Source organism: Panthera pardus, unplaced genomic scaffold, assembly GCF_024362965.1.
Source record: "Panthera pardus isolate Hobbes unplaced genomic scaffold, ASM2436296v1 HiC_scaffold_3, whole genome shotgun sequence".
Classification (NCBI taxonomy): domain Eukaryota; kingdom Metazoa; phylum Chordata; class Mammalia; order Carnivora; family Felidae; genus Panthera; species Panthera pardus.
The window spans coordinates 871,453-897,896 of record NW_026526876.1 but is presented as its reverse complement, the minus strand read 5'-3'; the positions used below and the strand labels follow the sequence as shown (position 1 = coordinate 897,896).

Here is a 26,444-nt window from a genome sequence, read left to right as displayed (position 1 = left end):
CTGTGCACTGTTCTGTTTTGGTCATTGAGGTTATTGTAAGAATCTTACAGATGGGTAATACAAGGCAGGGGACGGCCAAGTAAACTTGTCCAAATTCACGCAGCTACTAAGTAGTAGGAAAGGGATCTGAATCCAGGCAGCCTGCCTGGCTCCAGTCTTCATTACAGGAAAAGCCTCGTGGAAGAGGTGGCAATTAAGCCAGGCGTGAAGGATTTGGCTAGGTGGAAAACGGGACGGTCATTCCAAGCAAAATCCGGGAAATATGCGCCTAATTATGAGTTTAGCGTCTTCCTTTGCTCACAGGCCCACTAAACAGCAGGAGGAATTTCACAAGGGAACGGCACAAAAAGCGAAGGAAAAGAAAGCCAACTTCCGGCTACGGTGAGTAGCGGAGCTGTTTCCATGGAAACAGTAACTGGCCCCCAGGTAGGTGAGATCTCGCGGTGCTTGAGCCGGCGGAAGTGACGTCCGGCTGCTGTCGAGGCCCTGTGGTGGATCGCCGCGGCCCCTCCTCCCAGAGCAGCCTCCTTTTCCCGCGTGAGCTGCCTCTGCTGCTCGGGCCGCCGGGGGGGAAACATGGCGTCTGCCCTGGAGCAGTTCGTGAACAGTGTCCGACAGCTCTCGGCTCAAGGTGAGGCCCCGGGCCGCCGAGCTGGGCCTGGGAGGGCCCCCCGGGCCGCGGGGACGGGCTTGCATCCCTAGCCGCCAGCGCGGACGGCTGGGACGTCCCTGTTAGTGCCGAACCTCGCCTCCGGGGCTGGTCTCGGGGTTGCGGCGCTTAGACCAGGGCGGGATCGGGCGAGGCTGAGTTCAAGCAGCCCTCTCGCACTCTCGGTCTGAGTTGCTCTAGTCTGCCGGCCAGTGTGCTCGGCCGCCTGGCTATCTCCCCTCCCTGGGGCCGCCCGGACCCTCCTCCCCCCGGCCCGGGCCCCTTCCACTCGGGCGCTTCGCTTGACAGTTTTGGGGGCGGTGACTTCCGCTGGACGCCTTCCCGAGCGCCCGTTGGTCTCTTCGGCCTCCCTTCCCTGCGCTGGTTGGTGCACCGCCTCGTCTGTCCCGGTGGCGCCTGGCCGCCTCCGGCCTAGGCCGCGGGTAGCGGGCGCGAGGCGAATCCTTTCTGGGTGCCTTGGCTCGGAGGCTCGCCTTGGCCGGCCGGCGTGCCCTCGGGAAGCCTCCGCGCCTATTTTAGTCCCGCTGAATGCCGAGGGAGCACTCACTCGTAGGGCTGCATTTCCAGGGGTAGAACTGTGACCATTATTACTTAAATTTTCGTGCTTTTTGGTTCATTCAGCTCATCACCTGAGTATAGAGCGCTGGACTCCGAATTAATTAGCTGCAGGCTGTGAAGGTCCCTTTAAGCACCCTGTTTCTCCATCTCTAAAATAAAAATAAGACCCTACTTCAGAGGGTTGTTGGGATTGAATGAGAGAAATCATGTAAAAGTACTTGAAACAGTACCTATTATTTCGGGTGCAATAGATACAGTTGCAAATTATTGCTAACAGCTGTTAATTGTAAACTTCTAGGAGCTGCCTGACCTTGGATAAGTCACCTTTAATCTCTTGAATCTCTTTATCTCCATTTGTAAAAATGGAGGAGTGCGATTTACCTCACTGGTGCAAGTTAACTGACCGGGTTGGAGCCATGCCTAATGAAATACTTTTTTCCCCTTATTATTGATAGAAACTAGGTTCACAGGTAAGGCACAAACTTGCAGCCTCCATGAATGAAGGAACCATTCATTCATTCGTTTATGCTACAAGTATTTGGTTTCCCGTTCCTGGGGTGTTGTATGGTTATTTAGATTTGGGTTGGAATCCTGACAGTGGCTTCTTGGGCCAGTTTTCTCATTTACAAAATGGGACTGGGACTATTTAGCATCAAGTGAGATCACTTATCTGAAAAGCTCTGTATGCGTGCTCTGGGAGTCACTGCGTGAGGAACAGTCAGGCAGAGATAAACAAGATACTTTCACTGCCTATGGCTTCTGTGCCTCATGCTCAGTGCATAGGAAATGTTTATGAGGTTTCTGTTTTTTTCTGCACTTAACTCAGAGTTTCCTAACATGGACCTTAAGTGAAGGGAACTTCATAATTTCCATCTTTCTTTGATTAGAGGGAATTTCATTGGCCACATCTCTGGGCTCATGTCAGATGCACCCTGTGGCACTGCACTTACTGTTAATTCTTCCCTTGGCCCACAGTAGTTAACTATCTTACGATTTCATAATGACCCAGCTTTTATTTTAAGTCTCAGCTCTATATTGGCTATTTAATTGGGGGAAAATGATGGACTGAAATGCTTGTTTCTGTGTGGTCCTTATCATTGTAAGTGTAATTATAGAGTAGTGAGTAAAAAGGGGGGGGGGAGCCACTTATTTAACTAGAAGAAGCTATTTTGTATTTACCAGTGAGATTTGTAATAAAATGATGGTATTTTCCTGTTCAACTTGTGTTATCATGAGAGATAGTACCTAATCAGATCACAGATTTTTTTTATTCCTGCTTTGCAGTGCATGTGATAATAATAGTGTATTTCTTTATTTTTGGAAAAAATTTTAAAGTATAGTATAGAAGCCTCAGAAACAAAATTACCAAGCTGCAGTCACTTGGATTTTAAATTTTTTGGTATTCACGTGGGGTTTTTTTGGGGGGGGGATATGGGAAAAAATCCCTCAGCTACTAAATAGAAATAGCTGATATATATAGCTTGAAGTTCAAAATGTGAAAGAGAACTATAAAGGAGGAAACTTAAGAAGTTGTTGCCCATGCCTTTTTATACATTTTTTTAAATGTTTATTTATTTTTGAGAGAGAGAGAGAGAGTGAGTGAGGGCCAGAGAGCAAGGGAGATACAGAATCCGAGGCAGGCTCCAGATTCCGAGCTGTCAGCACAGAACCCGACATGGGGCTCGGACCCATGAACCGTGAGATCACAACCTGAGCTGAAGTCGGATGCTTAATCGACTGAACTGTCCAGGCACCCCTGCCCATTCCCTTATATAAACTCCATACATACCACCAACCACCACCAGAAGGACAGCTAGTGGAATTTGGAGGTCTAGAGTATGGCCATGGTGTCTCGGAATAACCCATCAAAATCAGTGAGTCTACTTCAGAGTACCAATTCAGGCCTAATTAGATTCTATACCTTAGTTGTGAAAACGTAACATTGTGGTATGGGGGGGTGGGGAATCGGTGGATCAATTAGGAGATTAATTAACAGGCTGTTGATTGATTCGCTGGTAAGTAAGCACTGTATTCTGAAACTGGGGACATGAGACAGCCTCTCCTCCTGAGTTTACCTGAGTTTACCTGAGTTTATGTTGAGTTACCTAACCACCACAATCCTAGGTGATGCAGAGAGGGCACAGAGAGAACACATTTTTCAAGTTAGCTTGGGGAAAGGGGGTAAGATGAGGGTCCAAAGTCCCAGGCCGATTGCTGCATGAAGTGTATGAGTCAGGTAGTGGAAGACCCAGGAGAGCAGAGTGAAGGAAGGAACAGCAAGCTTGCAGAATAGGATGTGTAGAGGCAGAAAGGTGAGACAACATGGAATGTTGAGTGAATTTTGTGAACTCAGTGTACTAGAGAGTGTGTGTTGGGGGAGAGAGGGGTGGAAGCAGGTGGTAAGGCTGGGGAGGTGCAGCGACCTCTTACCAGGCTGAAGCATTTGGACTTCTTAAAGCCTTTGGAGTAATTTGATTGGATTTTACATTTTGGAAAGGTCATACAGGTACAATATGAAGTATGGGTTGGAGGAGAGAAAGAGTGAGGTAAGGGGACCGTTTAGAAGATTTATGATGTAGTCCAGGCAAGAAGTGATGAGGGTCTGAATAAGGCAGGGGAGAGAGAAAGGAACGGAGCCAAGAGACTTAGGAAGGAAAATTAAAAGTAAAATCGTATTTGGTGGCATTTTGGATACAGAGAGGGAGGTGAGGGTGGTGGTGATAGTAATGTGTGCATTTCTGGCTTGGGGAATGGAAGAGGGAATAGAGGAAAGGTAGAAACTTTCAGGGCCAGAAGGAAATAGGAGGTCTAGTTTTGAGTCAAGGCCATTTCACTTCTCTGACCCTGCTGACCCATTTCCCCACCTGAAATGTAGGAGATACAAGAAGTCACCTTTAGATTATTTCTTGCTCTGAGGAATGAAGTCTGTGGTTATAGAGTTTCTCTAGTTTGGTTAGTGCTGTAACTGAATGATGGTGTTATTCCTGTTTTCCAGGGCAAATGACTCAGCTTTGTGAACTGATCAACAAGAGTGGGGAACTCCTTGCAAAGAACCTATCCCATCTGGACACTGTGCTCGGGGCTCTGGACGTACAAGAGCACTCCTTGGGTGTCCTTGCTGTTCTGTAAGAGGCGTCTCCTTTTACAGTTTAGTGCTAAACCTGGACGCTTGCTAAACCTGAACGCTACAGCCTTTCTGGCTATAGGTGTTTTTGTTTTTGTTTTTGTTTTTTTGGTGTAGAAAGTATACCATGTTAAACAACAGTGAGCTCTTTTGCACAATTATAAAGTCAAGTCCTCATAGTTACATTTTACTCCTCCTAGCTAATCCTTGTTTGTTATATTTTCAATTTTGTTATTTTTTAATTCTGTTTATACTCATTTTGAAATTTATTAAAATTTTTTTTTTCATGTTTTGTTTCTTTTTGAGACAGAGAGAGACAGAGCGTGAGCAGGGGAGGGGCAGAGAGAGAGGGACACACAGAATCCGAAGCAGGCTCCAGGCTCTGAGCTGCCAGCACAGAGCCCAATGTGGGGCTCGAACTCACAAACCGCGAGATCATGACCTGAGCCGAAGTCGGACGCTCGACCGACTGAGCCACCCAGGCGCCCCTTGAAATTTATTTTAAAAAATAAGTGGCCATCTCAGTTGTGAGCACTACAGTTTGCATTTATCTGAATACTTTTATTCACATAATCTGTCAGATTGTCCACATTTTCTAACTTGGAAAGAAACTAGGGAAGGGTGATGGAATAGGACACAGTGGAGTATGTTGAGTGAAATTACCAGCGATCCAAAGGAACTTTGCTTCAGATTGCCTTCAAACACGTTCAAGCCGTTTAAGACCAAATTAAATAGACCTCATTTCAGTTGGGGTTCCTTGTAATTCTGTGTGCTTGACAGAATTCTTTTCCTTTCGATGTTTTAGTATTAGAAATTGGGATGTTAGGGTTGTCATGAAAGTTGAAGCAATATAAATAAACTGAGAGGAAATGGACTTAAAGCGAGGGTCTGGCTTCGCTGGCGCAGGGACCCCTGAGACAAAGATGTGTCGGGAATAGAGTTTAGAGAAGAAACTTTATCAGCATGAAAGGGTCAAGAGCAGTGCTCTACCACACAGTAGCCACTAGCCACAGGTGGCTATTTAAACGTAAATTAATTAAAATTAAAGCTTCAGTTGCTCTGTCGCACTAGCCACTTGTCAAGTACTCAGTAGCCACCTGTAGCCACTGTGTTGGACAGCACGGATACAGAACGGGTCTACCGTTGCAGCAAGTTCTTTTGGATGGTGCTGGCGGGTAAAGATTTTTACTGTCTGTGTTTGCTGGCTAGCAAAATGGATAGCGTGCATATTTTATGCACCCCCTGAAGTACAGTCACCACCCCCTGAAGTACAGTCACAGTCTCCAGCCAGTCAGAACTCAGTCCTTGTGCCCCTTCAATCTGTCATCCTTAGAGCAAGAAAAACGACTGGTTTTTTGTTGTTGTTGTTGTTTTAATGTTTGGTTATTTTTAGGAGAGAGAGAAACAGAGAGAGTGTGAATTGGGGAGGGGCAGAGAGAGAGGGAGACACAGAATCCAAAGCAGGCTCCAGGCTCTGATCTGTCACCACAGAGCCCGACGCGGGGCTCAAACCCATAAACCGCGAGATCGTGACCTGAGCCGAAGTTGGACACTTAACCGACTGAGCCACCCAGGCACCCCTACAACTGGTTTTTAAATGACTAAATAGCCCTAACTACATGGGAGCTCAAAAGAAAACTGGTTTTGAAAACTTTGGGTTAAAAGTTCATGTTCAGTTCCTTCACGAATATTAGACAACCTGATATTTGGCCTCGTTTAATGGAGTTTTCTTTTTTGAAAATTCTTTTTTGGGGCGCCTGGGTGGCTCAGTCAGTTGGGCGTCTGGCTTCGGCTCAGGCCATGATCTCACGGCTGTGAGTTCAAGCGCCTCATCGGGCTCTATGCTGACAGCTCAGAGCCTGGAGCCTGCTTCAGATTCTGTGTCTTCCTTTCTCTCTGCCCCTCCCCTGCTCACGCTATGTCTCTCTCTCCTTCAAAAATAAATAAACATTAAAAAAAAATTCTTTTTTAAGCATATTTTTCTCAGCCTTCATGTTGTCTGTGTTCTGTGTTTTGACCTTGCAAAGAACCGGGCCAGTCCCATATACTCTTTCCTAGTTTTTAAAAATATCGGTGACTCATTTACTTTCATAGAGCACTGGAGATAGGATGAACTTCTGGCCCCAGTGGCTTCTTCATTTTCCCTTGTAAAATATCAGGAGGAATTGATTCTTTTCTCTTTATTCCAGATTTGTGAAGTTTTCCATGCCCAGTGTTCCTGACTTCGAAACCTTATTCTCACAGGTTCAGCTTTTTATCAGCACTTGTAATGGGGAGCACATTCGATATGCAACAGACACTTGTAAGCCAACTAACATTTTGTTATTTCCCACCGAATGCATTTTACCTGTATAGTCATTGATGTTGTCAACATTTTGTCCTTGCCGTCTCTAGTTGCTGGGCTTTGCCATCAGCTGACAAACGCACTTGTGGAAAGGAAACAGGTAAGCAGTGTTAGTCAAATATTTTAAGAAATCTCTGATTTACACAACGAACTCCTTTGTTAAGGTTCCAGGTTAGTACTGAGTATCCTAACAGATCTGTGTGGTCGCCAAGCGTCTGCTGTGAGGACCTCCAGCTCGTACATCAGGTGAGGCCTCTCAGATGCACAGGAAGTAGGGCCTCAAGGGAGGCTGCTGCTGGCAGTGGATGTTTTTGGAGCTACGGTTCTAGTGCCCTTTATGTAGCAATATACTGGGTTTTTGTTTGCTCAGACTTTGAACTTTTAATTATGACATTTTAGCTTTACAATATGAAGAATCCCCATGTACCTTTCACCCAGATTCTCCAGATGTCAACATTTTACCCCACTTACCCTTTTCTCTCTCTCTTGAGCCATCGGAAAGAAAATTGCAGATATGTTACCACTTACGCTGAATACTTCAATGAGTGTTTCCTAAAAATTAGGACATTCTCTTCTACAACCACAGCACAATGATAAATATCAGGAGATGAACGTTGATATAATCTTTTAAACAAATCTGGCCGTATTCATATTTTGCCACTTACTTCCCTAATGTCCTTTACAACAGAAGAAAATCTCAGGTCATGAATTCCATTAGGGTGTCCTGTGTCTTTCATCTCCTTTAATCTGAAACAGTTCTTTGGTCTTTAACTTTTGTGATACTGACACAAGTTATAATTTGGAGTGTTTTCAATTATTATTTGAAATTGAACTTTAAGATGGAGCTTGGAAGGAGACCAGACAGAAAGAACCATTTGGGATTTTGTAGGAATATTAAACAAATTGTGGTTTGAAAGAAATGGTGAAAAAAAATCTTTATTGAAAACCTCATGTGAGTTATTTAGCTATTTTATATATACATGTATAAGTATATATGTGTGTGCGTATATATATGTATGTGTATATATATGTGTGTGTGTGTGTATGTATATATATATTTAACGTTTATTTTTGAAAGAGAGAGAACAGGGAGGTACAGAGAGAGGGGGGACAGAATCCAAAGCCAGCTCCAGGCTCCGAGCTGTCAACATGGAGCCCGACAGAGGGCTCGAACTCACGGACCGCGAGATCATGACCTGAACCAAAGTCATACACTCAACCAACTGAGCCACCCAGACGCCCCTTATTAGCTATTTTAGAGTCATATCTCCTGTTCAGAAACTGACTGCCTCACTTGAAACTTTGTCTTGTTATTTATCATCAGGGCAGGAAATGATCTGTTTATAAGTTATGATATCGGTTTCAATAGTCATTTATAATCCATTAAGAGATGGTGGTGGTGGTGGAGAGAATTTACAGACGATATCTAGACTGCCCTATGGTAAGATGCCAATATCCTTAGCCATAGTTACGCTTACTAAGCATAGGCTCTTTATTGGAAATGATTTGGAAATTTTTTGTTTGTTGCAATGTAAATACGATGAACTGTTGACAAAGTAATATTGCTTTTGATTATTGATCTTCATTGTAAGAAAAAAAGGTTTATAACCCCAAAAATGGTGCTGAATTACTCTAAAATAGTGTAAGAAACAGCTCAAGAAAGCGTTTTTTGACTGAATAGGGACAGATATTTCCTGAAAGAGTATGGAAACCTCATATTGTTCTTGAAAGGAACCTATCAATTAGTGTTATTTTTTATTTGTAAGTGACAACATAAGATCCAATGTGCTGCCATCTTTGAGAACTTATCTGAAAGAGATGTCATTTCTGACAGCCCCTGCGAGGAATTGGCGTCCTTAAGCAAGCCATAGACAAGATGCAGATGAATACAAACCAGCTGACCTCAGTCCACGCTGATCTCTGCCAGGTAAGCAGCAGAGGAGTGAGTCACATGGGGTCAGAGGTGGAAGTTGGGCTGTGCGCTTGCGCAATAAAGGAGAGCAATTTGGTGGGGACTGCGATGTGTTCTAGAAGTTGAAATGCGTAGGGATGTTATCAGTGCGGGAATTTGCAACTGGCTGCTAGAACGCAAAGTATCGAATGGGTCTCAGCCAGCGGGCTTCTGAGATGAGTAAGCAGACCGGTTAATGTTTGCGATGTTAAAAATGTCCCAAGTCACTTTTACTTTATTTTATGTGGTTCAAACTCCGGAAGGCAAAAGGGAAGGTGGATAATGAAGTCACCTTGCTCATGAGCCACCCATCTCTTCTTTCCAGAGGAAATCAGTGTTAGTTTTTTGTGTATCCTTCCAAAGATATTTTATGCACATATAAGCAAATATGTGTATTTTTCTCTCAGTTTTTTCATACCAGTAGCAATAATCTGTGTGAACTCATACGTACATTGTTTTTTTTCTATTTGATGTATCTTGGAGAGGTCTCCGTATCAATGTTTTACGGCTACAGATTATACCGTAATGCTCTGGGGTTTAACCAGCTCCTGTGGGGTATGGATTGTTTCTTTAATAGCGTGGTACCTGGATTATTCCAAACACATGTTGTAGTTTCACATCAAGGTGCTTTCTTTCTATTTTTAAAAAAGCTTTTGTGCTTGAGGTATGACCCACACACAGTAAAGTACATTAGTCTTAATTGTACAGCTCTGAGTTTGTACCTGTAACTACACCTGTACCAGCATCATCCAGCTGCAAAACGTTGCCATGTGCTTGCTGTCTTGAGTTTGACTTGAGCAATTCCCTACGCTTACGGAAACGATTCAGAAATTAAAAAGAAATAATTGAAGAAAAACTGCCATTTTTATCACACCATATTGGTCTATTTCTATTCTGCTAATTCAAAAAGAAAAAGGACTCACTTGTCTGTGCATCTGTAAGCCGAGTGGGTGCTGGGCAGGCTAAGTAATAGCTGAGCTTTAATTCGTCTGTGGAGTACTTTATCCCCTGCCTGCGTAGTCTTTTATAAACACATGCTGTTTTGTTCTGAATGCTTAGGAAAACGGAGTAATGTGTCAACACTTAGAACAGTTTTAATCAGTAAGATGGTTTAAAATGTTTTCTTCAGGGGCGCCTGGGTGGCTCAGTCAGTAAGTGTCTAACCTTAGCTCAGGTCATGATCTTGCAGTTCATGGGTTCAAGCCCACACGTTAGTGCAGAGCCTGCTTGGGATTCTGTCTCCACTCCTCCCTCACTTGCTCACTCTCAAATCTAAAAAAATAAATAGTAAATAAAATGTTTTCTTGAACTTTCTGGAATCTATGAATTTGCTCCTGCTAAAGCCTGCCAAGTACAATTAAAATGATGATTCAATGTAAAATTTTTCACAGCTTTGTTTGCTGGCAAAATGCTTTAAGCCTGCCCTTCCATATCTTGATGTGGACATGATGGATATCTGTAAAGAGAATGGAGCCTATGATGCAAAGCACTTTCTATGTTACTATTATTATGGAGGGATGATCTATACCGGGCTGAAGAACTTTGAAAGAGCACTGTACTTTTATGAACAGGTAATCATCTCTCTAAATGCCCCTGAGGTTCTGTTGAACTTGTATGCTCGAAGAAGTGCACAGCTGGTGTGGATTGATCTTGGGCCTCTGAGTTTCAGGTGGAGGTCCTTTCAAAGATCATCTGTCTGGGATCATCATGTACATGGTGGTAAACTGTCCTTGAGTTGAAGGGCAGTAGGAGTGGAGGGAAGAGCACTAATGAGTGGGGTCTGATCTAGGCTTTGCCACTCATATCCTGTGTGATTCAGGTTAAGTTCTGTATGTCTCTTGACCTTTACACAAAGGGAAGAGATTGAGCTGAATGATCTTTGAAATGTCTTTTTGTTCTAAAACAATGTGCGGTGTTTTGTTAAGTTTTATTTATGTTAATAAGTAAAACAGTCTCATGGTTCAAAATTCAAAGGGTATTGAGCATACAGTGGAAAGCCCCTACCTGCTTTGTCTATGTGATGGCCCCTGGTCTGTGTAATGACCTGTATAGTGCATAATTTGGTAGAATGTTTTAGAGTCTGAAAAAGAGATACAATATTGGCTAATACTAGAATTTTAAAAAATTTGTCAGAGGTTTAATATTTCTTATATTCCTATCACATATTATAACAAAGAATATTCTAAGCCTTGAAGGAGCTCACAATTTAGTTGAAAATGCTAAGACATAAATACACATGCATGTATTTATTAGCATTGCCTCAGGGAATTGTCACCAGAAGGTGCTGTTGGGCAGGGATGATGTCATTAGAACATGTCTAGTCAGGAGCATTCAACTGGCTCCGTCGGTAGAACATGCAAGTCTTGATCTCAAGGTCGTGAGTTCAAGCCCCATGTTGGGTGTAGAGCTTACTCAAAGAAAAAAAAAGGGGGATGTGTCTAGTCAAGTAAGGGCCTTCAAGGTGACTTCTCTCTTTTTTTTTTTTTTTTAAACATTTATTTATTTTTGAGACAGAGAGAGACAGAGCATGAACGGGGGGAGGGTCAGAGAGAGAGAGGAGGAGACACAGAATCCGAAACAGGCTCCAGGCTCTGAACTGTCAGCACAGAGCCCGACGCAGGGCTCGAACTCACGGACCGCGAGATCATGGCCTGAGCCAAAGTTGGACGCCTAACTGACTGAGCCACCCAGGCGCCCCAAGGTGACTTCTCTTTAAGAGTACATAGTCAAAAGCTTTAGTTCTTCAGAAAATTATAAACATATTTCATAGTCACTGGGCAAATGATTTTATAGTCCAGTATGATAGCTGACAACATATTGATGATCCAGAAATATCAAGATGATGAGGGCTTTGGAAAAGGCAGGAAAGTATGTAATGCACTTAGAAAAGATATTTCCATCCCAAATAATTAAAATGTTAAAAGTAAAACATTTTTGATACAGATAGGAACGTTTTTGCTGAAAATCTATTTATACCCTGATTTTGCCTTGCCCAGCATTGTCTAGTGTTAGGGTACTTCATGCAACTGTGTTTTAATAATATACATGAAGCTATAGATGGTATTAGTACCTTGATTTCAGAAGGTGATACAGATTTCTTACTGCTTAAAAAAAAGAATCCAAGAGAGGGATGTACTTAGTGGAAAAAAATCCGATCATTCAGCATTACATAAAGCAAAAAGTGAAAGAAAGCAGCTTTGTCTTCTCATATCACACCACACATTGACCTACTTAGTTTACTGGTCTTCGGTTGGTGGGAATGTAAGTCAATTGCAGTTTTTCACTGTTGAAGCAATGCTGTAGTAGAAATCATTGCACGTGTAAACATATGCGCTCATTTGAATGTTTCTGTAGCATCTCAAAGAAGCACCTTGCAGGCTCAGTGGTTTGGGTTTTGATTTGGAATGTTTGAGCTGATTTGGGTATGATAGTTTTCATTTCTCCCTGACCTTCATAAATCCGGGTGAAAGAGAGTAGAAAGTCAGCCACAAAAGAGGAGAAGACATTTGCAGATCTGTGATAAGAGACTTGCAACCAGAATGTACAAAGACCTCTTACAACTCAACAGTAAAAAACCTAAAATTTAAAAATGGCCAACGAAGAGACATTTCTCCAAAGAAGATACACCAACGACCCATCGGTACATGAAGAGATACTCCTCATCATTAGTCATCAAGGACATGCAAATCACAACCACAATGATACCACGAGGACAGCCCGAATTAAAAAGAGACAGCCAACAAAAACGAGCATTGACAGGCAGGTGGAGAATTTGGGATCCTCATAACTGCCGACGGGAGTGTGAAACGGTGCAGCCACTAGGGAAAACAGTCTGCAGCTCCTCAAAGTGTTAAACATAGAGTTACCACCCTGGCCCAGCAATTCCACTCCTAGAAATATACCTGAGAGAAATGAAGACAAACGTCTGCCCCAAAACACGTACACTGATGTTCGTGGCAGCTTCGTTCGGAGTGGCCAGGAGGGGAGACAACCCAGATGCCCGTCACCTGAGGATGAGTAAACAAAATGTGGTCTGTCCATATGGTGGGATATCATCAACCATAAAGTGGAATGATGCACCAGTACCTGCTACAACACTGAAGAACCTTGGAAACAGAGAGGCCAGTGACAAAAGACCACAGATTTATCTGAACTGTCCAGACTAGGCAGATCCATAGGGACAAAGTGGCATGGTGGTTTCCTGGGGCTGGAGGGAGAAGAGAATGAGGAATGACTGCTAGTGGATATGGGGTTTCTTCTTGGTGGGGTGAAAATGTTCTGAAATTTGGTAATGGTAATAGTTGCACAGCACGGTGAATATACTGAAGCCACTGTCTGGTATACTTTAAGAGGGTAATTTTATAGCACGAGAATCCGTTCTCAAGACATTATTAAAAATACTCATAGGGCACGAAATGTAAGAATTGTTTTTAATTAAAGTGATACGTGTGGCTGATTGATTGCCCTTTCTGCCCTGGTGTGCTCTCTCTTCTCTTGCTCAGGCCATAACTACTCCTGCCATGGCGGTCAGTCATATCATGTTGGAATCATATAAAAAGTATATTCTAGTTTCTTTGATATTACTTGGAAAAGTACAACAGCTACCAAAATATACGTCTCAAATTGTGGGTAGATTCATTAAGGTGAGTTTTTTAAATTGATTTCTTAGGTGACATGTTAAGTCCATAAGGAAATTATAATGATACGTAGTTCTGTAATTTTATTTGATAGTGATCTGGCTCTCCCGGCAGCTTCAAGTTAGCAGACATTTAATACGTTTCATAGTGGACATTATTGTCTGGGAGCTGCTGTTCTTGCAGAATCTTGGCCTCTATTCCAGTCCATGCACCCTCTGATCACTGACCGGGGAGGGGGGGGAATGTTACTTAGAAATCTGTTTTCAAACTTTTGCTCTGAGTAATTATTGCCATAGATGCCAAAGCTCCTGTAAAGGCTGATGATGATCTTCTTCTTCGTTACAGTTTAGCGAAAGTACTGAAAAGACAGTGTTGAGTTTATGGAACTGCATCTGCCCGAGTGTTAGGAAATCTTTCTAGAGCCCCTGCATGAAAACCACAAGTTCTGCTCACTGAACTTTTGTTTCCACTGAGGACCCAGCTTTGGACCACATTGAAAAATAGATTTTTTTTTTTTTAATTTTGAAATACATCCTCATGGTTTAGAATAAAATCGGGCAGTTCAAAAGGTTATAAGGTCACAGTCATTTGGATACAATTTTAACCCTGTTATTCGTACAGAACTCAGAATTTCAGGGTATCAATTTGAAAATCTTCCTGATGAGAAGATTTTTATGCTGTCTTGTTGCAGACAGCCCTGTGTCCTTCACTACAGAGCCTTGCTGTGGTTCTTAGGGCTCTGGGCTGCCTAGTCACAGATGAGGGAGGAGAGGGAGGTCCCTTGAATCCTATGAAAGAGTGAGAGGCAGGGTTAAGTTTAGGGTAGCCATTCTCAGATCATTTGGGAGAACTCCCATGGTTCCTTGAGCTGGCCTGTTCGAGGAAGAGTAGTTGCGCAAGACGACGTCTTCATGACTACGGGGTGTCCTTCACAGCATTCGTGGTTTATGAGGCTAGCACCCATGGTGAAGAACACAGACTTCGGAGGAGAGACACAGATTTGAATCCGCTTTGCACCTGTGCTCCTCATGACCCTCCCACATTCTCTCAGACCTCCGCCCCAATCTCCTAATATTTAAAGTAGAGGATAATGTATATAAAATGCATAAAGCAGCTCAGGCTCTTAGGAGGCCCTCAGCTGCTCTTGGTTCTCTTGCTCCTATCTTCCTTTTTGTCAAAAATAGATTGTCCTGTTGCATCTGGTGAGGTGTGTGTGTGTGTGTGTGTGTGTGAGAGAGAGAGAGAGAGAGAGAGAGAGCAAGAGAGTTGAGAATGATAGGAATCTTGCCTTCTTTTTTCCCAGTGTAATTTATCAATAGGAAAAGAAAAAAGATGCATGCATTTATTAAGTACAGTATACTTTCACCTGCTATGCCGTCATTTGCTCTGAAATAACAAAGCTTTTTTTGACAATATGTCACTCCATAGTGAATTTCTATCTTTGGTCTTCAAAACTAGGCATTTGCTCTGGGTAACAATAGGTTAAGGTTAAGCAATAGGTTGCTTAGGTAACAATAAAGGATATTGAATATACTTGTGCATGATATAGCACTGTGTTTTCTTTTTGCTTCCTATACAAATTTTGTATCTCTAATGTTTTCATCTGATTTCTTCCCACCTTTAAACCTTCAGCCTCTTAGCAACGCATACCACGAGTTAGCACAAGTTTATTCAACCAATAACCCCTCAGAACTCCGCAACCTGGTGAGCAAGCACAGTGAAACTTTTACTCGTGATAACAACATGGGGCTGGTGAAGCAGTGCTTGTCTTCTCTTTATAAGAAGAATATTCAAAGGCTAACCAAGGTGAGGCAAGCGACGCCCTCAGATAGCATCTCCCGGTTCCCCCGGGGCCTCCCCCTCTTCTCTCTCTTCTCAGTGCCGAGGAAGCAGATACAGGGATACAGTGTGGCAGGATTTCTTTACTAAGCAAGAACTCTCACAACCGATGACTTAGAAAGGGTTTGATTTATACCTTTTGGTCTTTTCAGGGCTAGAACAGGGTTTTTGAGAAGAGGAACAGGTGAAGAGGAAGACAGGTAGGAGATACGGCTACATGGGGAGGCAGAGACAGGTAGCCCGAGAGAGGTAAACAGTCCCATGGGCAGAGGGGTGGCGCTAACGATGCAGACACAAGTCCCTTGAGACCAGCCGTGGACCCTCCCGGGCTGTGCTCATCTGTACTTGAACTTCTTGCTCGAACACTCAGCACTACCTTGACGTTGCCATTTAGGCCACAGATGAACGAGCTATGTGCAGTTGAACTGTAGGAAGTAATGAAAACGACCTGCTGGTTTTGGATTAGAGGAAATATGCTTATTACCCAGTGTTCAAACGGTACCAAAAAGTATGAGAGAAAAATGAAATCCCATGTGACCTCCAAAGGCATGTGCTGCAAGTAACAGGAAGCGAACAGCCGCTTCAGCAAACAGGATTGCTTTTTCCTCTTGAGAAGTAGTGTAGTCAGAGGGGGCGTTTCACAGCTGGCGAGAACGTGGTCAGTCTGGCTCTGGGCATACCCTTTACCCTGCGGCAGCCACGGGACGGGACGGAGAGGCAGAGGAGCCGGAAGAGGGGGTGTCTGCTGCTGGGTGCCCTCTCCGTGGGAGGGCCGCGGGGCTCTGGGTGGAGTGTCAGGCAGTGAGAGCCTGGAGAAGCCAGAGGAGAGTGGTGACAAGGGGGCGGTCATGGAGGCAAGTGAGCCGCGCAGGGGGGAGAGGGAGGAAGGCGAGGAGACGGCCAATGAACGAGAGGAGGAAACTCCTTCCAAATACTCTAGAGAGAGCAAGCCTAGCTGCCCCACTCACATACGGAAATCAGAGGATTTGTAAAAAGTTGGTTTGTAGAAGGAAAATGAAAGAGAAAGTAGCTCAAGAAATATTAGAAACAAATGTAACCTGTCTGCCAGAGGAAAACTGACTTTATCTATGGGCAGGCAAGGCCGGGACCTAAGAGATTCAGGGTAACAAGCAGCCTGATTCTCCCCAGAAAAGTTTTTCTTTTGAGAACCACTCTGTCCCTTGCTGTGTCACCATTGAGAGGTAGCTGTTGACAAACAGATGCCCCCTGCTTGTGACTAGCACTTGCACGTTAGCTAAAAGAGTCAAAATGTTAACACAGGTAAGAGAGGGTACCTTTCAGAAAAATGTTAAATTGCAGAATGGCAAATAAATGAAGAAGGTTAAATCTTCACTGGTGGCTGTTGTACTTTTAGGCATCATGTCTTAGTGCCAGAATTCTAGAAGGGGGAATAATGCACGGATTTTCTAGCCACGCCAGGCTCTTTCTTATTCCAAAGTCAGAAAACCCGAAGTTTTTCAGAAAGTCTCAACAAGGAGACCGTGTGTCCATGTCAGTGACGGGAATGATGTTCTGTGACATTGCTGGCTGGAAGGCAACTAGGGACAAGGGGTTCTCACATGGGGCTGAAATCTGCCACTTCATGTTAATGTTTTGATGGACATTTTTCTAGATTCTTCTTCTCTCTCTTCTATGTATATGGAGACACTCACAATTAAATGTGATTAGGGTTATGTTCTAAACCTCTTTCCCTGGCAGAGTAAGCCTGTATCACAGCTCCCCTACATAGTAGTCTGTTTTATGGATGAATCACGATTGATTCATTCAACTGGTCCTCTACTGATGGACATTCAGGTGGAAGTTTCTCTTTATTTTGAAACAGGAAAAATGACCCATGTATTTAGAAATGTTGACTTTTAAGTCTTCATTTGTGTTCAACTGCTTATGTACTTTAAAAATTAACAATCACATTTTCTTGGATGCTACTCCCGGAACTAAAGTATACATAGACTTTTTGGTCATTGGCTTATTAATTTTCAACATCAGGGTTTTAACATGCTCTGCTCTGAAAAGGCCATTGCTGTAAATATTGCCAGCTTTCCTTAAAAAAGAGTTCTTTTAATTTGTTCCTGAAGGGGAACATTTTCATCAAGTCCCAAGCAGAGTTGTGGGAAACACTGGCTTCCTTCTAACGCCCCATGTGTTTATACATTTTAGCTTGGCATTTTGAAGAACGAAAGTGATGTTGTCAATTTTATTTAATAGGTAGTATGTTTACAGTACAAAATTCAAAAGACACACAAATCTCCATGCAGGTCCTATACCCCAGCCACCCCTTTTCTTTCTGTCTGAAGAAAGTGTTGCCAGTTTCTTGGGTGTCCTAGAGGTTGTCTGTGTGCATATACGTACATATCCATACACACTCTCACGGGTACATAAAGTTTCCTTCCATTTACACAGCATGCCATGCACACTGTTCTTCATTGAATGGTGTACATTATCTTAGATTCCATTTCAGTTCATGAGAAATATCCTTTTTAATTTTTTTTTTTTTAAAACAACAGCATAGTCATCTATAGACTCAATTATACCAGACGGCACCAACCAATCCTTCTAGGTGGTCCCGGTGCTGCAGTAAAGAACTTTGTGTGTGTGTCACTTCACTTGCGTATCTGTGTAGGATACATTTCCAGAAGTCCTTACACCTCTAGGAAACCGAGGACTAAAATTTACACGGGTTTCCTCAACTCTAAGTCATCTTCACAACAAAACATTATTTTGCACGGTCACAGAAAGCAGATTTTGAGTGATTCATTAGAGCTCTGTACACATTTAGTGAAATTTATGTCCTCCGTTGTTTCTACCTGTGATTAATTCTACTTCTGAATTTCAGACCTTTTTAACACTATCATTACAAGATATGGCAAGTCGTGTGCAGTTATCTGGACCTCAGGAGGCAGAGAAATATGTCCTACATATGGTGAGTGTGTCTTCATTTCTAAAAAGTTCCTTGGTGGATTTTTGGCCTTAGAAAAGTAACAGGTGTTCATTAGAGAAAATACAAAGAGAGAGAGAGAAAGAGAGGGACATCCGGAGTCAACCTCTGGACACTTTGGTTTATTTCCTTACAATCTATGGGGTTTTCCAGTCATAGGTACCCATGTGATGTACATGGTATGTCCCGTTCGTCCTCCTTACTTATATTTGTAAAGCACTTGTGAAGTACAGAGTCCTAGAGCAGTGCTACTCAACATGCTGCTCTACAGCGAGGACGTGAACTCGTAGCTGTATGGAGGTCAGGGCACACACACTCCTGCCCACACCGAGGAAGTCCTGTTCAGCTAGAGAGGGAGCAGTCGTTGACTGTGATGTGACTTGCGCCCCTTCCCTCCTTGTGGGCCACTGTCAGTTCATTCGTACGCTTAGAGTTAGCATTAACAATAAAGGGGGCTCAAGCAGACACTATCTCAGCACCTGCCTTCAGAAGTCAGGTACCACCAGCATCCCTGTTTAAAGTGTCCCGGGTGCATCTGTCCACTCCCCAGATTTAGAGAAGCATTATTTAAATATGCACAGGGTGACCCACCGAGTTGATAGATTGTAATCTACCTACCTATTCAGTTATGTAAATACATGGCTAAGATCTGATCCGTCAGACCAGACTTATGTCCTCAGCCCAGGTCAAGCAAATCTTAGGTGTAGAAAGTCAGCATTTTACATTTTTCTGCTGCTGCTGTCCCCTTTGATTTTAGGAACACTGCCGTATCGGGATTAGGAATAATGAAACTACTTTCCACTGTGATAATGGAGTACTTTATTTCCATAGTGCAATTTACAAACGTTTTGAAGTTTTAATCTTTCATCCTAATTCTGAAAACACGTGCTCATCCCAAACAAACAACACCTGTCTGACTCGACCAACCTTGGAGTGCTCGCTAGGAGCACCTTGCTAAACCTCCCCAGGGGTTTAAGCATCAGTGAGCCACACAGTACCCCCAGGAAACTCACTACTTGGTGGGTGAGAAGAAATACATGAGTGGTTATGACACCAGCAAGGAGTCAGAAGCTATGCTTTGAGGGATCAAAGGAGGAGGAAGGGGCTTTGAACACTGCATGACCAACCCAGACGAACCCTGACAGGCTCTGGATCAACCAGGGCTGTTTTGTCTGCCAGGGGACATTTGGCAATGTCTGAAGACATTTTTGGTTGTTACAGCTAGGGGTACTACCATCTAGTGGGTAGAGGCCAAGGATGCTGCTGTACGTCCTACGATGCAGAGCACGGTTTCCACGACAGAGAATTCTCTGGCCTGGTATATCCATCCTGCCAAGCTTGAGTGTAAGCTCAAGACTTGCCCTAGAATATAAGGTCTATGAGGGTGGGGATTTTTTTTTTTTTTTAAAGAAGACATTTTTTTTAAAGCAGTTTGAGGTTGATAGCAAAATTAAGAGGAAGGTACAGAGATTTCCCGTATGTCCCCCGCCGCTGCACATCCATGACTTTCCCCATCGTCACTAACCCTCACCAGAGTGGTGTGTTATAGTTGTGACACGTGTGCGTGTGTCATGGTTGGTGAGCCAACCTGACACGTGGCCACTGCTGTACTTTGCGCAGGTTTGGACAGACATATAATGCTATGTATCCATCATTATGGGGTCACACGGGGTTATTTTTACTGCCCTAAAAAATCCTCTGTGCTCTGAGACAACCACTGATAATTTTTATTGTCTCCATAGTTGTGCATTTTCCAGAATGTCCCGTCTTTGGAATCATGCAGTATGTAGCCTTTACAGACCGGCTTCTTTCATTTAGTAATCAAGATTTAAGGTTCCTTAATGTCTTCCCATGGCTTGATAGCTCCTTTCTTTTTAGCGCTGAATCATATTCCATTCCTCGGATGTGGCACGGTTTATCCATTCACCTCCTGAAGGACATCTTGATTTGCTTTCAAAGTTTGGCAATTACGAGTAAAGCTGCCGTAAACATCCCTGTGCAGGTTTTTGTGTGGACATAAGCTTTCAACTCCCTTGGGTAAATACCACGGAGTGTGATTGCTGAATCAGATGGTAAGACTATATTTAGTTTGGTACCAAGCTGCCAAACTGTCTCCTCAAATGGTGGCAACATTTTGCATTTCCGCCAGCAGTGAAAGAGAGGTCTGATTGGCCCGCATCCTGACCAGCATTTGATATTGTCAGTGTTCCAGATTTTGGCCACTCTAATAGGCGTATAGTGGTATCTTGTTTTAATTTGCACTTCCCTGATGACATACGATGTGGAGCAACTTTTCATATGCTTATTTAACATCTGTATATCTTCTTTGGTGAAGTCCCTGTTCAGATAGTTGGCCCATTTTTTAGTCTGTTTGTTTTCTTGTTGAGTTTTAAGAGTTCTCCGTATGTATTTTTCTTTTATTTTAAAATAATCTCTCTGCCCAGTGTGGGGCTCAAACTCAGGACCCCCGAGATCAGGAGTTGCACGCTCCACCCACTGAGCCAGGCGCCCCAGTCCTTTGTATATTTTGCATAACAATTCTTCGTCAGATGTGTCTTTTGCAAATATTTTCTCCCAGTCTGTGGCTTGTCTTCTCATCTTCCTGACATTGTCTTTTGCAGAAAGAAGCTTTTACGTTTAGCGGAGCCCAACTTATCCATCATTTCTTTCCTGGATTGTGTCTTTAGTGTTCTAGCTAAAAAGTTATCATCACACCCAAGATCATCTAGGCTTTCTCCTATGTGGTATTCTGGGAGTTTTATAAGTTTTGCGTCTTACATTTAGGTCTGTGACCCATTTGATTTAATTTTTAAGGATATAGCGGCTGCACCTAGATTCAGTTTTTTGCTTGTGGATGTCCAGTTGTTCCAGCACCATTTGCTTGAAAGGAGGATCTTTGCTCCTTTGTAGTGCCTTTGCTCCTTTGTCAAAGATCTGTTGACTGTTCATGTGGGTCTATTTCCGGGCTGGCTATTCTGTTCCATTGATACATTTGTCTGTTCTTTCACCAATACCACATTGCCATGATTACCGTGGGTGTATAGTAAGTTTTCTTTTCTTTTCTTTTTAAGATTTTATTTTAAATAATTTCTACACCCAGTGTGGGGCTTGAACTCACAACCCGAGATCAAGAGTTGCATGCTCCACCAGCTGAGCCAGCCAGGCGCCCCTTTAGAGAAGAGTCTTAAGGTCAGGTAGTGCCAGTCCTCCAACTTTGTTCTTCTCCTTTAATATCATGTTGGCTATTCTGGGTCTTTTGTCTCTTCATGTAAATGAGAATCAGTTTATTGATATCCATAAAAATAACTTGCTGGGATTTTGATTGGGATTGTGTTGAATCTATGAATTGAATTGGGAGGAACTGACATCTTGATGATACTGTCTTCCTATTTAAGAACATGGAATATCGCTCCATTTATTTAGTCCTTTTGGATTTCCTTCCTCATCCTTTGATTTCCTCATAGATCTTGTACATCTATTGTTAGATTTATTCTTAAGAGCTTCATTTGGGGTGGGGAGGATGCTAATTGTATCGTGTTTTTTATCTCAAATTCCACTTATTCATTGCTGGTATGCAGGAGAGCAATTCACTTTTCCATATCAACCTTGTATCCTGCAACCTTGTTGTAATTACTTCTTAGTTCCAGGAGGGTTTTTTGTTGTTGATACTTTCAGGTTTTCCATATAGACAAACTTATCATCTATAAACAAAGACACTTTTGTTTTTCTTTTCCTAACTTTTTATTTCCTTTTCTTGTCTTCCTAGACTTCCAGTACAATGTTGAAAAGGAGTGGTATGAGGGTGCATCTTTGCCTGGTTCCTGATCTTTGTGGGGAAGCTTTGAGTTTCTCACCATTAAGTGTGATGTTAGCTGTAGGATTTTTGTAGATTTTTTTTTTTAATTTTTTTTTAACTAGAGATAGAGAAAGACTGAGCATGAACAGGGGAGGGGGAGAGAGAGGGGGAGACACAGAATCCGAAGCAGGTTCCAGGCTCTGAGCTGTCAGCACAGAGCCCGATGCGGGGCTCAAACTCACAAATCATAAGATCATGACCTGAGCCGAAGTCAGACACCCAACCGACTGAGCCACCCAGGCACCTCTGTAGATATTCTTTATGAAGTTGAAGAAGTTCCCCCTTTAGACTTAGTTTACCGGAGTTTTTATTATGAATTTTCACTGGATTTTATGAAACGCTTTTTCTGCGTCAATTGATAGGATCATGATCTCTTTAGCCTGCTGATGTGATGAATTACATTAATTGATTCTTGAATGTCCATCCTGCCTTGTGTACCTGGGGTAAATCTCACTTGGTTGTGGTGTATAATTCTTATATATTATTGGATTTGTTTATATTTTCTTGAGGATTTTTGCACTTATGTTCATGAGAGAGGTTGGTCTGTAGTTTTCTTGTGATGTTTTTGTCAGGTTTTATTAATATCAGGGTAATGCTGGCTTCATGGTAGTTGGAAAGTATTCTCTTTGCTTTTGTCGTTGAAAGATCGTACAGATTGGTATAATTTCCTCCTTAATTGTTTGGTAGGATTCACCAGTGAATCCCTCTGGGCCTGGTGGTTTTGTTTTAGAAGATTATTGATTCATTTTCTTTAATAGATATTGGCCTATTCCGATTGTATGTCAGGGATTTTTAAAAAAAAATTTTAATGTTTATTTTTGAGAGACAGGGCATGAGCAGGGAAGGGGCAGAGAGAGAGGGAGACACAGAGTCTGAAGCAGGATCCGGGCTTTGGGCTGTCAGCACAGAAGCCTATGCAGGGCTTGAACCCACAAGCTGTGAAATCATGACCTGAGCCGAAGTCAGATGCTTTACTGACTGAGCCACCCAGGTGCCCCAGGAACTTTTTTCAGTAAACATTTATTGAAATATCACCTGCCCAGAGAAAAGTACACTTAAGTTTATAGCTAAATACATTTTCACAAAGAGAAGACACCCGTGAAACCAATACCTAGATCAAAAATCAGAGTATCAGCATCCCAGAAACATCTCTCATGCCTGCTTCCAGCCCTACTCCTGGCTCGCCAGGTTCTTATCCTGGCTTCTCACATTCTATTTTGTATTTGTTTCTGAGCTGTATATAAGAGGAAATATACAGTATATGTTTTGGGGGGTCTGGCTTTTTTTGCTCAATATTATGAGCAAAATGTTGTATGTGGCTCCATTCATTTTCAGGGCTACAGTATCTCACTGTGATTATACTCATTTCAGTTGTTTCTAGTTCTGGTTATCACAAAAAGAGCTGCTGTGGTAAACCGAGGTTTGCATTTCATTTGGGCGTGTTCTGTCCACATTTAAAGAGGCAGCTCTCCGTGATCACACAGAGAATGATGTATTCCATTTAATGTGTGTTGGGCTGGTTGCTGTTTCATTAAGCAGCATCTGTCCCTTCCAAAGCTAGAATGTGGAGCAGTGTGTTAGGAATAACAAGTCCTATTCAAGACTTCCTGGTTTCTCACTTTTTAACTTCAGGACAGGATTTGGCTGTGAGGGTCAAATAACTCCTCAGTCATTGATGCAAATAAAGAACATAGCCGTGAAACTACCTTGGGATCAGCATTAGCAGAAAAGTTTTCTTGAAGGATCAGAAGAGAATTTGTACGGGGGTGAACCAAATGTGTTAGGGTTTCACGTTTTAAGGTGCAAGGCACTTGGACGTTATGCTGGCTGATGCAGGAAACAAAAGAAACATACACAATTCAATTCATGTGAAATGTCCAGAACAAGCAGATCCCTAGAGCAGGAAGTAGCAGATTGGTGGTTGCCAGGGACGGAGAGGATGGGAAAAGGAGTCACTGCTCAGTGGGGACAGGGTTTCCTTTTGGGCGATGCAAATGTTTTCGAACTAGCTAGAGTTTGTGGTTACACATTGCAAATTACATTGAATTGTTCACTTTGTTTTATTTATTGATTTATTGAGAGGGAGAGAGAGAAGGCAAGTGAGGGGGAGGGAGAGGGAGAGAGAACCCCAAGCAGGCTCCACGCTCAGCACCAAGAGCAATGCGGGACTGACCTCACGACCGAGAGATCATGACCTGAGCTGAAATTAAGAGTTGGATGTCCAAGGCACCCCTGAATTGCTTACTTTAAAATGGTTAATTTATATTATGTGAAACTTAGGTCAGTAAAAAAAATACAAGAGCGGGTATACGTGTCTCTGTATGAGTTTTGTAGCCCTTAGTATCTGCAGTGCTGTCTAGCACATAGTAGGCATTCAGTAAATACTTGTTGACTAAACAGATGGTGCCTAAAGATAAACATACAAATTTATTTATTGTTTTTTGTCTCCCCTCCCCCCGGTTATATTGAAACATTATATGTCCACATAGTATCTGAGTCTAAACTACTTTCCTGATTTCTTTTTTTACAGATAGAAGATGGTGAAATTTTTGCCAGTATTAATCAGAAGGATGGTATGGTCAGTTTCCATGATAACCCTGAAAAATATAATAACCCAGCCATGCTTCATAACATTGATCAGGAGGTAAATCTGAATGCCAGGTTTTGATTGATGTTTGAGATGCTGTATTTGAAATACTGCTCCCATGCTCCAGGATAATTTTAGTTGTTTGTTTTTTGAGAGAGAGTGCACGCAAGTAGGGGAGGGGCAGAGAGAGAGAATCCCAGGCAGCCTGTGCGCTGTCAGTGCCGAGCCTGATGCAGGGCTCAAATTCACACACTGTGAGATCATGACCTGAGCCGAAATCAACAGTCAGATGCTTCACCGACTGAGGCACCCAGGCACCCCTTACACACAGGTAGTTCCCAACTAGTTTCTGGGAACATTTTAGTTCCTACAAAGTTGTTTTGAATATGAGCATTGCTTAACCCTCTTCCAGATCGTATGGTTATAAGTCAGTGGTGGGTTGGATTTCCCGGCAGCTCACCACAGCCTAGTTTAGCTACTGAAACACTTTAGGGTCTTACAGTCAGTATGCTTTTATCCACACCCAACCACCTTTCATAATGCAGAGCCTCATTTCTGCGGTAAAGTATAGTCAGAAGGTCAGAAACCTCTGTGTGTCAGGAGAGGGAGGAAGGGGGGTAGCTGGAGGAAGAAAGTCCTCCATTGGGCATGGCCAGAGTGGTCCCTTTGCATCTTCTGAGGTCACGTGTTCTGACTGCCACTCTGGGTTCCAGACAGGAGTCGGGATTGTGTGGGCGTCTGTGTTTCTTACCTCACATTATGGAAGTAGATGGAACCAGATATCAAATCTCCGAAACCTGAAAGCAATGGATAGTAACATAGTAGACTTCCACACTCCTTGTTTTGCAATTTAAAATCAAAAAAAAACCATGAAAACTGGAGGTTTTGGTAACTAAGTGTGATGGCGAATTACACCTGAAATGATGCATAGTCTTTATCCCACTTTGTGCATGTTTTTAGGCCTCACTGCAAAAGGTATTAATGTGTTTGATTATGGGGCATACCCTAGATCCTACTGGGATGTTAGGTAATATACAGTACTTGTACAGTATTAACTTTCTGCATTCAAAAAATTCTGATTCCAAACCTGTGTCGCCCCAGGGGTTTCAGATCATGGGACTGTGAACTTGTAGCACCCATATTAGTAGCCTAGGTTAAAAAGGAGGTAATTGACCTGGACTCGCTTACTAACCACCTTCAAACATGTCTATCACCAGATGCTGAAGTGCATAGAGCTGGATGAGCGACTGAAGGCCATGGACCAGGAGATCACAGTGAACCCCCAGTTCGTACAAAAGGTGATTAGGGTTCCCTTCATTAATTAGAAGTGGCCTGGACAGAAAAGGAACATGAACTTGATTTGAGGTTAAATGCTTATTAGTTGCCTGAAGTTCTTGAAAACCTTTGTGACCAAGTTCATGGAGAGATTCACTGAGAGCATTATCAAACTGCAGCCTGGAAGTATGCGAACTATGGCCTGTTTGTACACAGGGTGACCGACTGTCCTCACAGAAGAACGGGGTGTGCTTGTTTGGGGCCGGTGGGAAATCTCTGGCAAGGGCAAGTGTAAATACATCGTCTCACTTCTTCTTTACAGAGCATGGGATCACAAGAAGATGATTCTGGAAACAAACCGTCTAGTTACTCTTGAAACTAACATCCATCCTGAGTTAGATGAGAGAAACTGATCACCTTGGCCAGTGGCAAGCGGTAGGAGGGCAGCAGGGAGGACCAAGCCTGTTTCACCTGGACATTAAGAAATTACATTTTGTTTTGACATCTTCAGTCCCATATGCTTTAAGAAAACCATTCTCTCTGCAAAGAAAGGAAAAAAAAATGCAAACTTTAAAGTCTGTTGTGGATTTATTTATCCTCAGATTAATGTTGTTATTGCATTAAATCTACCTTTTTGTTTTAAATTA

General features: G+C 42.9%; 1 protein-coding gene across 1 annotated transcript; it reads left to right on the top strand.

The window, feature by feature from the left end:
• The first annotated feature begins 522 nt into the window (after positions 1-522).
• COPS3 (COP9 signalosome subunit 3) lies at positions 523-26,444 on the top strand. Its single transcript, XM_019413256.2, has 12 exons — positions 523-631; positions 4,224-4,353; positions 6,542-6,654; positions 6,747-6,796; positions 8,531-8,623; positions 10,039-10,218; positions 13,150-13,290; positions 14,917-15,090; positions 17,978-18,064; positions 24,466-24,579; positions 25,740-25,820; positions 26,120-26,444. The coding sequence occupies exons 1-12, from the start codon at positions 577-579 to the stop codon at positions 26,171-26,173; spliced, it is 1,272 nt and encodes a 423-aa protein (XP_019268801.1). The 5' UTR covers positions 523-576; the 3' UTR covers positions 26,174-26,444.

Excerpts from the sequence above, each read along its gene's own strand:
- COPS3 (XM_019413256.2), top strand. The coding sequence starts at position 577 with ATGGCGTCTGCCCTGGAGCAGTTCGTGAACAGTGTCCGACAGCTCTCG. Across the intron at positions 6,797-8,530 it reads CACTTGTGGAAAGGAAACAG|CCCCTGCGAGGAATTGGCGT; the intron begins GTAAGCAGTGTT and ends CATTTCTGACAG. Across the intron at positions 24,580-25,739 it reads TTCATAACATTGATCAGGAG|ATGCTGAAGTGCATAGAGCT; the intron begins GTAAATCTGAAT and ends GTCTATCACCAG.